At 34.2% G+C, this 17,000-nt stretch overlaps 2 protein-coding genes across 2 annotated transcripts; both read left to right on the plus strand.

The window, feature by feature from the left end:
- The first annotated feature begins 4,076 nt into the window (after positions 1 to 4,076).
- Positions 4,077 to 4,487, plus strand: LOC111987349 (14-3-3-like protein). Its single transcript, XM_065765400.1, has one exon. It carries the CDS (start codon positions 4,077 to 4,079, stop codon positions 4,485 to 4,487), a length of 411 nt encoding a protein of 136 aa, XP_065621472.1.
- Positions 4,488 to 7,375: 2,888 nt separating this feature from the next.
- LOC111987332 (pentatricopeptide repeat-containing protein At3g02330, mitochondrial-like) lies at positions 7,376 to 11,230 on the plus strand. The gene has a single exon (XM_024019037.2). It carries the CDS (start codon positions 7,627 to 7,629, stop codon positions 9,757 to 9,759), a length of 2,133 nt encoding a protein of 710 aa, XP_023874805.2. The 5' UTR covers positions 7,376 to 7,626; the 3' UTR covers positions 9,760 to 11,230.
- Positions 11,231 to 17,000: the final 5,770 nt, after the last annotated feature.

The raw sequence follows: 17,000 nt of genomic DNA on the forward strand, positions 1-17,000 counted from the left end.
GAATAGAAATCCAAAAGCAGACCCGTAATTACGTTCTCATGCTGATGCCACACCCCATTATCATCATCTTTTAGTCCCTGAATAAATTTCACTTGTTTCTCTGTGTTGCTTTCCCATGAAAGTATCCTGAGGATTTTATTAAAAAATAACCAAATTTCTAAACTATATTATTAGTTAGGCAAGGTTTGAAACATATTGGTTTATAGCAATTCGACTTTTTTAGAGTCGATTTGCCCTTTGAAAATCCACTAGGAAATCGAGTGTTAGAAACTCGATTTTGGAAATCGAGTTTAGAAACTCGATTTCCTAGTTTTCAAAGGCGAAATCGACTCAGAAAAGTCGAATTGCTATAAACCAAATATGTTTCAACCTTGCTTAACTAATAATATAGTTTGAAATTTATAGTTATTTTTTTAAAAACTTGGTATTTCGATCCACACCTTCAAGCCAACCCAAGGCCTGATCAAAACAACATATCTAGTACAAACTCCCCTTCCCAATAACAATCAACAACCAGTACAACAAATATTTAACTGTACCCAAGCAAACCCCGGTACTTTATATTTGAATTCTAAGGTTGCGTTGGTGATAGTTGATATTAACTTTTCTTTTTCTTTCTATTTAATTTATTTTTGATACTATTTATGAGTTTTATTACACTTGTTGATACTATTCATAAATCTCACTATACTATTTTACCTAACTTTTAACTTTATCTACAGTACTTTCAGTAAAAAGTTTCAGTTTCAACTTCAGTTAAATAAGTTGTTCCTAAATGCGCACTTAGAGCATGTTTGGTTGAGAAGATGAAAAAGTAAGAGGATAGAAAAAATTTAATTTTCTCTCATTTGTGTTTAGTTGGAAGGGTGAAAAAATGGAAGGATGAAAAACATTTTTGTTTGGTTGAGATGAAAAATAAAGTTGAAATAAATTTACCATTATGTCCTTACTAACTATATAAACAAAAAGTAACACATGTATTATTAAAAAAAAAAATTGTATGGACACTTTAATTTTTATTTATTTATAAAATAAGAAAATGATAAAAGGATAAAAAAAGATAAGAAGATAAAAAAAAATATATATATATATATATATATAAAAAGGATAAAAATAAACAAAAAGAACCAACGTGTATTATGCAAAATTTTATCCACCAAAAAAAAAAAAAAACATGAAAGACAAAAAGTTAGCTGTTGGATGAAGAAGTGCAATTTTTCCAACGCACATCTTCTTCCTTTTCTCTCCTATTTTCTTCTCATTTTGGAGAGATTGAAATTTGGTAAGCCCAGAGAGAAAACAGCCAGGCCCTCCACTTTTTTCTTCCCCTCCCCGTTTCAACTAAATACCCTTCCCGCTAATTTTCTCACCTATTTTCCAGTTTTTTTTTTTTTTCATCATTCCTAAAATGCACTCAACCAAACATACCCTATTAGTTTTATACAAAGAACTATGTCACCAGCAGTAGCAGCCAGTTTTGAAGGAACGAAACCCCATGCTCTACACCTTATATCATCCAAGGTGTTTTTCACCAAATTATCCTCCTGACACCAACATGCCTTGTTGCAAAATCTGATTTCTAAGCCTCCTAACATGATAAACAGTTGCAGTCACTACAATCCGGAATAATCTCGCCTGAAAGTTTTTCCCTTTTAACTAGTTACAACCTCACTGAAGCAAGGACTACCCAATTATAGGGAACTATCCTTCCCAAGCACTTGCTTACAAACCCTTATGGCATGTTTGGATGTTTAAAAAAGGAGGGGGAGTAGAGTAGGGGAGGGAGAGTATGCAATTACCTTGTTTGGAAGTTTTTATAAGAATGAGGGGGAGGGGTTTGGAGGAGTTTGGAGGGGTTTGGACTCCCTCTAGCCCCCCAATTTTAATTCCCCCAAATTGGAGAGATTTGGAGGGAGAGTAGAGTATATAAACTATTGACCAAGTAAATTACCTAATTTATCCTTATTATATTAACAAAATTACACAAGGGAAGGGCTAATTAATCCCTTCCCCTTACTAATTTTAAAAACATCCAAATAAGGTGGAGGTGAATTATTCTCCTCTACTCTCCTCCCCACTACTCCCTTTCTCTCTACTCCCCTCTACTCTCCTCCCTCTCTAAACTTCCAAACAAGCCATTAAAGAGAAAGGACATTCGAAAAACAATTGATTGTTTAAATATTTTCTTTTCTTTTTTATTTATATTATTTTTTTGGAACTTTTTAATTTATGAAATAAAATAAAATAAAATAAAAAACCCAAAATTGTGTCATTCTAGAAGTATNACAAAACTTAAGCAAAAGAAAAAGAGCCGAGAAAGAGTGTACCTTCCATGGAGGCGGAGCAGTGGAGAGATTGAACCGCAGAGGAGAAGTTGAGAGAACAGTAACTGAACACAAGAGGAGGAATGGAAGAAGAAGCAAGGAAGGTTCTAGAAAGATACGAAGAAGAATAAAAAATCCTAGACCTAAGAGAAGAAGAAGCTCTAGAACTCCATTGGAGGTGTTGTTTATGGGTGAAGGGGAATTTTTTCATTCTTGATACTGAAGTCGGCTTCATCTTCCTTGTTCTGCTTTTTTCTAGAAAAAATAAAAAAGAGAGAACTCTAATATGAGATTTGGCGAAGGTGAGAGGTTCATTTTTGAGAGACACTAAGAGGCGTTCTCTTTAGAACTGAGACAATGAGTTTTAGAGTGATCGAGATTAATGTGAAAAAAGAAAAAACAGAAACGTGAAGAGCCAAAATACAAAGAGAGTCATTAAAGACTCATTCTTGATTGGAGGAAATCTGAACATTTATTTATGGTGTGGTCCCCATTTGACACTTATATTTAAATGTAAAACGCAGGTTTCTAGAAGGGGAGCTGTATATTGAAGGAGAGGAAGGATTTTGGGTTTTGAGAAGGAGAGGTGGACTTGAAAATATGCAGGTGTGCAGAACAGTATGTTTTATTCACCCAAAAAAAAATAAAAAAACAAAAAAATAAAAAAAAAGAGCACATCGTTAATTAATTGAAATTGGTGTGTACACGTGGCACACAATTAGAGTTCTAATTGGTGTGTACATGTGGCATATAATTAGAGTTCCAATTTGGAATTCAATTTCACATTCTCTCTGCTTCACCTATTATTATATATATAGATTAGTGTTATTAATTATTGTGATGCACATTACCTTAATATGATATTAAAGTGTTTGGTTCATTTGATTTTTTTTTTTTTTGGCGAAAATGCACTTTTGGTCCCTACATTTTGGACCTATTCTCAATTTGGTCCCTAAATTGATTTCACTCCTAAGTCAGTCCCTGATTTCAGAAAATCGTTTTTATTTTAGTCCCTGCCGTCACTCCAGTAACAGAAAATGCATACGTGGCAAACGGAATGTACTGTTTACTGACTAGATGCTGACGTGGCTAATAAAATAATAATAAAAAACTAACTCAGCATGCCATGTCATCGTCTAATTTTAAAAAAATTAATTTATCAATTTAAAAAAAATTAAAAACATAAAAATACATGGTTTCAGATTTGAACGGGAATGCACATGAACTCAAGAACATGAACCCAGATCACAAGAACTCAAGAACACAAAATTCCTGGGCATTCAACATCTTTCCCAGAAAATTTCACCAAACATTGAAAAAATTCACATCTAAAAAGCCGACGCCTAAGATTTTCATCACAACATTTTCTTTCCACCCAAAACCAGAAATTTTCTTATGAAACAATCACACGCGAACCCAGCCAATTCGGCTCACAATAACAACAAACCCAACCAACCTCATAAATTTTCCTTAAACAATCATCAACATTTTCCCCAGAAAATCAAGATTTTCTTTCAAACCAAACACTAAATTAACTCACATTTAATAAACCGATGCTTAAAATACATACAAAATCCCTATCCTCCACCGAAACATCCAACAAATCAAACCCATAAACCCAGAAAAATCATCAAATCCACATGAAAAAAGACAAACCCAGCAACAAGTAAACAGATCAGAAACCCACCGATCAAGCCACCGATCCTGCAATCCGAAACCCACATGAACAGATCAGACCACCAATCAAAAACAATGGCGGTGACACCCTTGGCTTGTGAAGAGAACGTGTACATGGCAAAGCTTTCCGAGCAAGCCCAGCGGTACGAGGAGATGGTGGAGTTCATGGAGAAGGTCTCGGCGGCGGTGGAGAGTGAGGAGCTCACCGTCGAGGAGCGAAACCTTCTCTCCGTGGCGTACAAGAACAAGATCGACGCGAGGCGAGCATCGTGGCGCATCATCTCCTCGATCGAGCAGAAGGAGGGGAGCCGCGGCAACGAGGACCACACGTCCAAGATCTGGGACTACAGATCCAAGATCGAGTCAGAGCTATCCAACATTTGCGACAGAATCCTCAAGCTCCTTGACACCAGACTCCTCCGCCGCCACCGGCGACTCCAAGGTCTTCTACCTCAAGATGAAGGGCGAGTGAGCTCCGGCCATTGAGCGTGAAGAGAGTGAGAGAATTTTTTTTTTTTGAGATAAGAGTGAGAGAATTTGAGATTAGTGTTTAAGTGTAGGGATTTTTTTTTAAGTTGATGAGGTTAAAGAAAAATAAAAACAAAATAAAAAAGAATAAAAAAGATAATGATTTCTGATTTTTTAAGAAATGATTTTAGTTTAAATTAGATTTAAGGTTTTTTTTAAATTTAATTTACTTTTTTTTTAAAAAAAATTCTGAGTTGGTTTTTTTTTTTATTAATTTAAATGATGTGGTATTTAAAAAATGTTAAATATAATTTTTATTATTATTATTTTATTAGCCACATCAGCATCTAGTCAGCAAACAGTGCATTCCGTTTGCCACATATGCATTTTCTGTCTAGTCAGCAAACAATGCATTCCGTTTGCCACATATGCATTTTCTGTTACTGGGGTGATGGCAGGGACTAAAATGAGAACGATTTTCTGAAATCAAGGACAGACTTAGGAGTGAAATCAATTTAGGGACCAAATTGAGAATAGGTCCAAAATGTAGGGACCAAAAGTGCATTTTTCGCCTTTTATTTAAACTCGTCATTGTAACCACTTTTCTTTATTTACAACTAATGACTAGTCGCCTCAACAATTGTAAAATTTTTTGTAACTCAAGAACTATTGAGATATATATCATATATCAATGTCTTTTTTTTACTCAAGAAATTTTTTGACTAGAATAAGAGATGTTTAGAGAAAAAATTTGGTGTGCCGAAGAAAATATAAATTTTTTTTTTTCTTCATCAAAAAAAAAAAAAATTTCCCTTTTAACTCTCTCTAGTTTCTTTGGTTATGACTTATGACAATAATGAAAAAGTCTATAGTTTCTATTTCTCTCTTCTTCTTCTTCTTCTTCTTCTTTTAATTTATATTATGGTCTCTACGTAACTTTAGAATTAATGTTTTAAAAATAAAATTTTACTTTTTCTTTTTTGGGGGGTAAACTGGATGTATTAAACACAAAGCTAGAAAACAACAATGCGGCTATTACAGCGCTTAGAATACAGAGTTCCTATGGCATCAAGCTTAATTTGTTCCAAAATACAAACAGGGGGTAAATCAAAAGAAACAAAATCAAAGAGCATCCCAGCACCCATTCTTGCCAAAGTGTCCGCACAACGATTAGCCTCCCTAAAGCAGTGTTGAATCTTGTGATGGGGAATCCTACTAAGAAGGTGCCTACAATCATTAACCAGAGGGGATAAATTTTACTTAAAACCATAAGTATAGCTAGCCATGTTAACGTGGATTGCTAGAAGGGAAGGTGTAATATTGAAATCATATTTATTTTCCACAACAGTCTGAAACCATTGGGTTTGGAAGTTTAGGGGGAGAGGAGAGTAGGGATAGAAGGGGAAAAGGAAAGGAGGTATAGCTAGCCATGTTAACATGGGTGGCTAGAAGGGAAGGTGTAATGTTGAAATCATATTTATTTTTCACAACAATCTGAAACCATTGGGTTTGGAAGTTTAGGGGGGAGAGGAAAGTAGGGATAGAAGGGGAGAAGGAGAGGAGAAAAGAGGGATAATTTGACAATTTTTTTTTAATATAAGAGAATCCATCCTTTTCAAGCCCTAATATNTATAATTTTAGACTTCCATGGGAAAAATTTTGAGGATTAAAATGCAAATTTGGTATCTCAAAATTTGGGCTATTTGTATCTTTGAGGGTTGTTTGGTAGGGATGATGGAAAGTGAGAGGATAAAAAAGTAAGAGGAAAGAAAATATTAGTGTTTTCCTCAGTATGCCTTTAATTAAAGGAATGAAAAAGTGAAAAAATAGAAAATAAGTATACATTTTCTTTGAAGTGATAATTTGACGTGAATTACTATTATACTCATATTCCTATTATATGAGAAACAAAATTTTATTATTTTTGACAATATAAAAAATTTAATAAGGAGATTGTGTAAAAACCACTTTTTTCACTATCTAGCAACATCATTATTTTTCACACGTAAAAATGCTTTCACCACATACAGAAATCCCTCTTAAAATTTGTATTTACTCAAATGCAAAACAAAAGAGATTTGAGAACCCAAAAACCAATTTATAGAGAGAAAAAAGCATATTAGAGAGAGAATACCAATAGGTCAACCCAATTTTAAAGAAAGGGTTCAAGTAGGCAGCCACACACGACGACCGGTGGTCAATTCAACAATAGACTGGCATGGCTACCCATCTTGGACCCTTTCTTAGAAATCGAGTCAAGTTGCCAGTCTTCTCTTTCTCTCTCTTTAAATCAGGTCTTTGGATTCTCAAATCTAAAATCTCTTTTTTTTTTTTTTTTATTAGGCAAATATATATATTAATCTTAAAAATTGGTGATGTTGCAATTTATTTATATATAAAAAAATTTAGTACCATCGCAATAATGTATTTATTATATAAAGAAAATAAGAAAAACAGTGCATGATGCACCTTCATCATTCAACTAAAGTATCAAATAGGCAGCAAGAACAGTGAGAGAGTATGCTCTAAATCTCTTTGATTGATTGATATTGGACTTTGCTTCAGTTCAGTGCACTATGACCAAAAATGGCAAAATATAACCTAAAATGGACACATGTCAATCATGTTAACAAATCCAATGCATTGAAGCATTAGACTCAATGTTTGCCCGATTGATACTATATACACTTTATTTTTTATACAGTCTCGTTCACGTATGCTACCTCATTTATTTTTAAATACATAGGAATTGAAAGAGCTATTAAAAAATTTAGTAACTTTTTCTGTTTCCCATAAAACATTTTTTAAAATGGTTTACTTATGTATACCCTTTTTATAATATATACATATAAAAGAAAAGAAAAGAGCATAATGGAAAATATCAAGTTTTTATGTAGACAATTTTTCGTAGTTATTATCTCATATATGTTTTTAAGTCCAATAATGCTGTGGCTTATAGTTTTCTGCTAAAACTCATGCTGTTGTCTCGGTTTAGTTGGAAGATCTTCCTTAAGCTTTTGGTGTTGTCTTGTGCTGATGTTCTACCTTAAAGACTTATTTAAATAAAAGAAAAACATTTTACTTAAAAAAAATCATTCAGAAAACCGAAAAAAACAATCATTCATTTGAATGGTTACAGCCTCTTCACTTTCTGTTAATGAGGCTCTTCTGTTTCTTGTCATCGCCTCTATATAAAACTGTACCTTTTTCTCCATTTAGTACTGCTGTTCCAAACCAAACAACACCCACAAGGTGGAAAACCTTTTCCCACATTTTCCAACAATGCTCACACCAACGAGCTCTGAGTCCAGGCAAACAAGCCCATGCTCGCATGATTGTAACTGGGTTTCAGCCCACTGTCTTTGTTACCAACTGTTTAATGCAGATGTATGTGAAATGTGGTAACTTGGAATATGCACACCATGTGTTTGATAGGATGTGTCAACGAGACATAGTGTCTTGGAACACTGTGATTTTTGGGTATGTGGGATGTGGGAAGATGGGGTTTGCACAGTCAGTTTTTGACTCAATGCCTGAGAGGGATGTGGTGTCATGGAATTCATTGATTTCAGGGTACTTGCAGAACGATGATTATTGTGAAGCTGTTGATGTTTTTGTTAAAATGCAGAAAATGGGAACAGTGTTTGATCATACTACGTTGGCTGTTGTTTTAAAAGCATGTTCTTTAATGGAAGACGTTGACATGGGTATTCAGATTCATGGAAATGCAGTGCAGAGAGGTTTCAATAACGATGTGGTAACAGGAAGTGCTCTTGTTGATATGTATGCCAAATGTAAGAAATTAGCTGACTCTATTCGGGTTTTCCAAGAAATGCCTGAAAAGAATTGGGTTTCTTGGAGTGCTGTTATTGCGAGTTGTGTTCAGAATGATCAGTTCATTAAGGGCTTAGAACTGTTCAAGAAGATGCAGATGGCAGGAGCCATTGTTAGTCAATCTATTTATGCTAGTGTTTTCAGGTCCTGTGCAGGCTTATCTGCATTTAGGTTAGGCATGCAGTTGCATGGACATGCTTTAAAGGCCAACTTTGGATCTGATGTCATTGTGGGAACTGCCACTCTAGATATGTATGCAAAATGTGACAGCATGCCTGACGCTCAAAAGGTATTTAACACATTGACAAACCGTAGTTTGCAATCTTACAATGCCATTATTGTTGGGTATACTCGAAGTGATCAAGGTTTTAGAGCTCTGGAGCTATTTCTGCTTTTACATAAATCTGGCCTCAGTTTTGATGAAATAAGTCTATCTGGTGCATTTAAGGCATGTGCAGTGATCAAAAGCCATTTGGAGGGACTTCAACTACATGGATTAGCAGTCAAGAGTAGTTTGAGGTCAAATATTTGTGTGGCAAATGCCATGTTGGACATGTATGGTAAATGCAGATCTCTGTTTGAAGCTTGTTTTGTGTTTGATGAGATGGGAAGAAGAGATGCTGTATCTTGGAATGCAATTATTGCAGCTCATGAGCAAAATGAAAACAGAGAGGAAACACTTTCACTATTTCTTTTGATGCTTCGATCAAGAATGGAACCTGATGATTTCACCTATGGCAGTGTTTTAAAAGCTTGTGCCAGTCAGCAAGCTTTAAACTGTGGCATGGAGATCCATAACAGAATTATCAAATCTGGAATGGGGTTGGATGTGTTTGTTGCAAGTGCCCTTGTGGATATGTACTGCAAGTGTGGTATGATTGACGAGGCAGAAAAGATCCATGACAGAACAGAAGAGCCAAATATGGTTTCATGGAATGCCATAATTTCTGGATTCTCTCTACAAAATCAAAGTGAGAATGCTCAGAGATTTTTCTCTCAGATGTTAGAGAGGGGTATAAACCCTGATAACTTCACTTATGCAACAGTTATTGATACTTGTGCTAATTTGGCTACCATTGGACATGGGAAGCAAATCCATGCTCAAATTATTAAGCTGCAATTGCAATCAGACGTGTATATAACCAGCACTCTTGTTGATATGTACTCAAAATGTGGAGTCATGCAAGACTCCCAACTAATGTTTATGAAAGCACTTGGGCGAGATCCCGTGACATGGAATGCCATGATCTGTGGCTATGCTTACTATGGTCTTGGAGAAGAGGCCCTAACAACTTTTGAGAATATGCAGCTTGAAAATGTGAAACCAAACCATACCAATTTTGTTTCAGTTCTCCGCGCCTGTGGGCACATTGGGCATGTTGAGAAGGGGTTGCGATACTTCCATTCTATGCTAAGCGACTATGGTTTAGATCCTCATTTGGAGCATTATTCATGAATGGTGGATATATTAGGCAGGTCCGGTAAAGTTAATGAGGCTTTGAAGCTTATTCAAGAGATGCCTTTTGAAGCTGATGATATTATATGGAGAAATCTTCTTAGTATTTGCATGATGCATGGGAATGTAGAGGTGGCAGAAAAAGCAGCCAATTCTCTCCTGCAATTAGACCCTCAAGACTCTTCTGCTTATATCCTTCTATCAAATATCTATGCTTATGCAGGTATGTGGGGTGAAGTTTCAGAGATGAGAAAAATAATGAAGTACAATAAGTTGAAAAAGGAACCGGGTTGCAGTTGGATTGAGGTAAAAGATGAGGTTCACACCTTTCTTGTGTGTGACAAGGCTCATCCTAGATGCAAAGATATATATGAGAAGCTTGGTGTGCTAATTAATGAGATGAAGCGGGATGGGTATGTTCCAGATATTGATTTCGTGCTTGATGAGGGAACTGAAGAACTCGAAGAACAAGAAGAGCTTAGATCTTGCGTGTATGTTATGTAGTTTTACAACCACAGGACAAACATGAGTTTTTTCAATTATTTGGCGACGATGGAAATTCAGAATTATTCAGGAACAGATACAAAAGAGTAGGACACAAAGTCCAGCAGCTCATTCAGCAGGACCTGGAGTTCTGTAATTTAATTGATTTGTGGGAAGACCACACAACTTGTGACAATGCACTGGGATTTGTCTTATATAATTTGAGAGTTCCTTAGAAATTTCAAGATCATTTTCGCCCTGTTTAAGAAGAAATGGTAAGAACTGGGGTTATAAGGATGACATGAGACTGAGGTTGACTGATGGTGACGTGAGGGAAAAGGGTAAATGGGAAGTATTACCGGTGATGGGTGGTGACTGCAGGTGTGCTAGTGATGGGAGGCCTGCTGGTGTAGGTCTTGCCAACGGAGCTGGCGAGGAAGAGGTGAGGCAGTCTTTAGTATTGCGGGTGAGGGGAGAGAGAATAAGATAAATGAGTAACCCTTCAATGTTTCAGAAATGGCTAGGTGCAACCAAGAGTTTTTCTTCACCTGAAGAAGCTAAATCCTTCTGCTTGAATACCATTGAAGAGATCTCTATATTGGAAAAGAAGCTCCCAGTAGCTCATCAACGTATAATTTATTGCCATAGTGATTTTCAATATAGTAACATAACGATTGATGAAGAAACTAATTCTATAACCATCAGTGTAATTTTATTTTTCTTTTTGCTGGTTATCTAAATTTTCCTTTGCAGAACTGGAATCTCTAGGTGATATAAAGCCATGTTTTGAATTTTCTCATAAAACATATATTGTCATGACATGACGAGGATGTACAATTGTTTGGTATTCCCTGTGGAATGCAACATATAGGAGATTAGACTACTTCACCTGTTGATCACTTCATGCCTGTACGGTACATATTGTTCCGAAAATTTGTTGATTTTTGCTAGATTGAATAAGAGCTTTCATGTGTCTTCTAATTTTGAACTCTGCATTTCTTTTCTTTTTTTGTAAGAGAGAGAGAGAGAGGGAAACACTTCTCTTTTCGTCTTCCCACCTAATGTGCATCTAATTCCAAAAGAAGAGCAAAGAACAAAATACGTTGAAACTCGTTATTCTCTATGCAGGTTTTCAAGGCTAGTAAGAATTATTGGAACTTTGGAAGTGAATTTAGAAATTACTGTTAAGGAGGTCAATGGGGATCGATTTAGGTTAACTGGTCAGGTAGTAGCTGCTTTGATAACATTGCCTTTTGTTTCAGTACAACATAAACAATTCTCCCTCACTCTTACCCAAGAACCAGTGATTTCCATCCAAAAGTATTGATCTACTTAAGTATAACAAAATTGAATTAAAAATAAAAAAATTGTCCCAATTATATAAACAAAGGGATTGCCAAATTAGTGATGTTTCGACTGCCAACATACTCAGTGCTCTCAGCGATTTCCTTCAAACTAGTCCAAGATTTTCTTCTTCGTTTATTTGAGCTAACAGTTTTTTCTACATCTATTGGGGTAGAATCATTTTTAGGTCCAATTGGTTTCTTCAATGCTGATCGATTCCTCTTTCTCCTTCTAGCCTCCAACAAAGTAGAACCACTACTCACCAATGGAGTCATAGGACTATCTGTAGTAGGTACCAATGGAGTTACAGGACCATCTGTGGTAGGATTCTCCCTGGCTAAGGCTGGTGAAGCTATCTCATTGAAAATAACCAAAACATGTTGTTATATTTATTTTTATTTTGACACTGTACAACCACATTTTATGGAATATCCAATAGACTGATACCATGAAAAAATTATTCAAATTGCATAAACACATTTTCTTGATTTCAAAATTTTATTTATATAGTCAAAAGGCTCATAACTCGGTCTTGATAAATTACAAGTTTACCCAACTCACATCCAACTATTTGTTATTTGCTTGTTCACTTTTCTTTCGTTGTATTTAACATTCAGTAATTCAACTGTCAAAAATCAAGAAGAAACCAAAGGTACCAATTCTTTTCTCAAGATAATTTCAATTTTTTTCAAAATGAAATATTGTGTTGTCGTTATAATTTCAATATACTATTTTCATATCCCCATTAATTTTTTTTCTAGGACTAGATGATCCCAACATTGTAGCATGAATTTGAATGCAAATGTAAATTCCAAAAAATGAACTTATCACGATATTTTAAGCATATATATTTAGCCACAATGCCTTTTTGCATAACTCATTCTAAAAGAGAGCAAATCACTTAAGTAAATGCAACTTGAACTAAATTCATTCCAAGAACGACATGCATGCAATGGCTTAAATGCAAAAAAAATAAATAAATAAATAAAAATAAAAATAAAAATAAAATTATCGATGAATTGAAAGTTCTAAAAACAAAACACTAGGAAACACTAGTCTCAATTAAACTCCAAAAAAAAAAAATGACCACATTTTCCTACAATCACCAATCCCAATGCATTATAAAAATTGTAGTAGCCCATGATGAGCCTGTGTGAATTCATAGGCATGATCAAATTCTCCTAGGATTTGGTGCAGCCCTAAAATTGCATTCACATTTACTCCTGAGGAACAAAAAGAACAATGGGTTGAGTGGGAACATCTTGGACCAACACTTGTGACTAATAACAATGATGGATTTGCAGCAAGCAGGACCAACCACACTAAATACACCCCGGGAGAGTGATCCATAAATCTCATCAACACACCAATTAATGCTTGAAAGTGATTACCAGGATTTTGCAACGTCTTTTTCCCAATTCCCGTTTGATAATCCTAGGAAAGGTAATTTCACTGGCAAATAGATCTTGCACAATGATCTGATCTACTCCTAAAGGTGAAGGTGCAGGTCCTCCAACTCCAAAGCCGATTAAACAAACATTTTTAAGTGTTGAATGAAAAGCGGGGTTAAAAAGGAACAATTTAGGCAAGTAATGGTCACTGACCAAAGTGATGGCTTTACAAAAAGTAGGGTCGAAGAAGTTAACTTTGCCATTAAAGAGTGAATTCATAACATCTGTAAGACACCCTGGTACACCTAAAAGAGATGACCAGTATTCCTGTATGTCTTGATTCCCCGATAAAATCACTGGTAAAGCGGCCTTATTGGCGGTGATTTTGGAGACCTGTTTGTTTCCTTTAGATGGTTGACCACAAAAGTCATTGAGCAAAGGAGCAAAGATGGGATTGGAGGGGAACAAATTAGACAATCAATTTCCCTCAATCTCTAAGATAGCTTTACAACAAGAAGAACCTATAATGCTAAATTGGCCATTGACAAGTGAACCAAAAACTAGAGTAAGACACCGTGGTATGTCTACAAGGGATGACAAACACTTCCCATTTGCCCTTGAAAGTCCCCCAACTCCAAGGCTTGCGAAAAATCTAGTTATTTGTGGCAACAATCCAGATATTTCTGTGAATCCGGGTATTTGTGACAATCCCGGTATTTGAGGCAATCCAGGTGTTTGTTGCAACTGAGCTAGCCCTATAGGAACCAACACTGCCAAACATGCATATATCAATATGAGAGCAGTCCTTTGTGATTTATATGCCATGGTACTTATCAGACTGGATAAACTCGTAGTGTGTGTGAGCACTAGTTTATCAATGGTATTGGAGGATGCTTGAGGTTAATGGAATCGAGAGAATGGGAACTTATAGTACCTATCAATGACATAAAAATTGAAACTTTTTTAAGTGTCATTGATGCATTAGTTTAATACTTCAAAATCAGTTCTATTAATACCATCAATGCTAGAAAAGTTTCGTTAAGATCATGGTAAGTTATGCTTCATTGATGCTAGTCATTTTTCCCAAAGATGCACTTGAAAATAATGAATTTAATCTTAATAATGATAAACTGAAGGGTCCCAAAGATGTTCTTGAAAATAATGAGTTTAATCTTAATAATGATAAAACTGAAGGGGTTTTTCTGTATAAAGATCAAGGATTTCAAATAAAACTACTTTGGTTGTTGCTACTTTTCCCATTAACCAAACGTAAAAGAGTCATCAACTTCTAATTTACAATATCCACGATTTTGTGTATATACTATATATAACTCACCGGAGAATTTTATCAATTAAAATAAAACTCATCTGAGAAATAATCCTCAAAAAGAGAAAAATAGAAACATTTTAATAAATATATTATAAGTGTTTTGATCCTTTTCTATTATTATCATATATAAATCTTTTCACCCAAACTGTATGCGTACTACCCAAAATATATTAATCAAATTTGTGTAAAAAATTTTGACTGATGAATTACATTTTTTAACCTATCGTACACACTATTGAATTACATTTTTTCTATATTCTTATACGAGTGTCAAATTTCATGCTGATCAATTGTTATTTACTATTTGGTCCAAAAGCTCATTTTTAATGTATAATTTTAATATACAAATTTAGACTTAAATTTTGAATAGTTAATAGATTAACGAGCTATTGATCTCTGATCATTTTGAAATTTTTTATGCATGAAGGTTATATAGAGAACATGTAATTCATCAATAGATTTAGTAAAATTCATATTCAAAAAAAAAAAAAAAAACATTTCAACTGTTGTATCATTACTTAAAGCTACACTTGGTGTAACTTGACAAATTATGCCAATAATAATGGTAATAACTGATATTTTAAATTTATCTTTAATTAGTAGCATTTGGGCACTTCAGAAGCACCCAAAAAAATATATATATACTACTTATTACTGAAGGGATTGTGACCCTCTTTAAATGAATCAAAATAACATTAAGATTTATAATAAAAATAAAATACTTTAAAAATATAGCTTTATATATAGAAATATAAATTTATTTGATGTTGCAATAAAAACATACATTTATATATATACACAAAAGTTTTGTTTTTAATTATTAATACTTATGTTTTGTTTTTATAGAAAAATTACACATACTTATTGTTTTTTAAGGGAAAGGAGGGTGTTTGGTCATTGGCAGAAAATTTGTGGCTCGTCACTACATATGCATATTGTATTACCAGAAAATTTCAACTCACAATTCAAGGGACACAATATTCATCTTTTTTTTTTATCCTACATTTCTTTTTTACATATATAATTACAATAATATTTGAAAATTTGTGATGTACAATCCATAATGACTGTTTTTTAATGTCAAGCCAAGACACTACTTATGGGTAGGCATAATTCGAACTCAAGTCCATAATTTTAAAACACAAGACATTATCAATGAAAATAACCAAAACATGTTATATTTATTTTTTATTTTGATACTATATAGCCACATTTTGTGAAATATCCAATAGACTAATACCATGAAAAAAGTATCCAAATTGCATAAACACATTTTCTTGATTTGAAAATTTTATTTATATAGTCAAAAGACTCATAACTAGGTCTTGATAAATTACAAGGTAACCCAACTCACATCCAACTATACATTATTTGTTTGTTCACTTTTCTTTCGTTGTATTTAACATTTAGTAATTCCACTATTGAAAATCAAGAGGAAACCAAAGTTACCAATTCTTTTCTCAAGATAATTTTAAATTTTTTTTAAATGAAATATTGTGTTGTCATTTTAATTTCAATATACTATTTTCGTATCACCATCAAATTTTTTTTTTTCTATAACTAGATGATCCCAACATTGTAGCATAAATTAGAACGCAAATGTAAATTCCAAAAAATGAACTTATCACGATATTTTAAGCATATATATTAAGCCACAATTCCTTTTTGCATAACTCATTCTAAAAGAGAGTAAATCACTTAAATAAATGCAACTTGAACTAAATTCATTCCAAGAATGACATGCATGCAATGGCTTAAATGCCAAGAAGAATTTTATTGATGAATTGAAAATTAGAAAAACAACACACTAGGAAACACTGGTCACAATTAAACTCCAAAACAAATGACCACATTTGCCTACAATCACCAGCCAATACATTATTAATATTGCAATAGCCAATGATGAGCCTATCTGAATTCATAGACATGATCAAATTCTCCTAGGTTTTGGTGCTGCCCTAGAATTGCGTTCAAATTTACTCTTGAGCAACGAAGGGAACAATGGGTTGAGTGGGAACTTCTTGGCCAACACTTGTGACTAATAACAGTGATGGATTTGCAGCAAGCAAGACTGACCACACCAAATTCACCCTAGGAAAGTGTTCCATAAATCTCATCAACACACCGATTAATGCTTGAAAGTGATGACCAGCATTTTGCAACGTCTTTTTCCCAATTCCCATATGATAGTCCTAGGAAAGGTAATTACACTAGCAAATAAAGCTTGCTCACAGTGATCTAATCTGCTCCTCGAGGTGAAGGTGCAGGTCCTCCAACTCCGGAGCTAGTTAAACAAACATTTTTAAGTGTTTAATGAAAAGCTGGATTAAAAGGGAACAATTTAGGCAAGCAATGGTCACTGACCAAAGTGATGGCTTAGGGCAGGTGTTTTGCCCTGGCTAAAAATTTGTGGCTCGTATGCCTATTGTATTACAAGATAATTTCAACTCACAATTCATTGGACACAATATTCCACGTTCTTATTTTTTTAATCTTACATTTATTTTATATATATATATAGTTATATTTATAGTTATAAGAGTATTTGAAAATTTGTGGTGTATGATCCATAATGACTGTTTTTTAATGTCAAGCCAAGACACTACTTTATTTCTTTTTTGTGTAGGCATAATTTGAACTCGAGTCCCTTATTTAACAATATAAGACTTTATTAATGAAAATAAACAAAACGT

The sequence above is a fragment of the Quercus suber genome, unplaced genomic scaffold (assembly GCF_002906115.3).
Source record: "Quercus suber isolate HL8 unplaced genomic scaffold, Cork oak 2.0 scaffold_624, whole genome shotgun sequence".
Classification (NCBI taxonomy): Eukaryota; Viridiplantae; Streptophyta; class Magnoliopsida; order Fagales; family Fagaceae; genus Quercus; species Quercus suber.

Coding starts and splice junctions, on each gene's coding strand:
- LOC111987332 (XM_024019037.2), top strand. CDS start 7,627: ATGAGGCTCTTCTGTTTCTTGTCATCGCCTCTATATAAAACTGTACCT.
- LOC111987349 (XM_065765400.1), top strand. CDS start 4,077: ATGGCGGTGACACCCTTGGCTTGTGAAGAGAACGTGTACATGGCAAAG.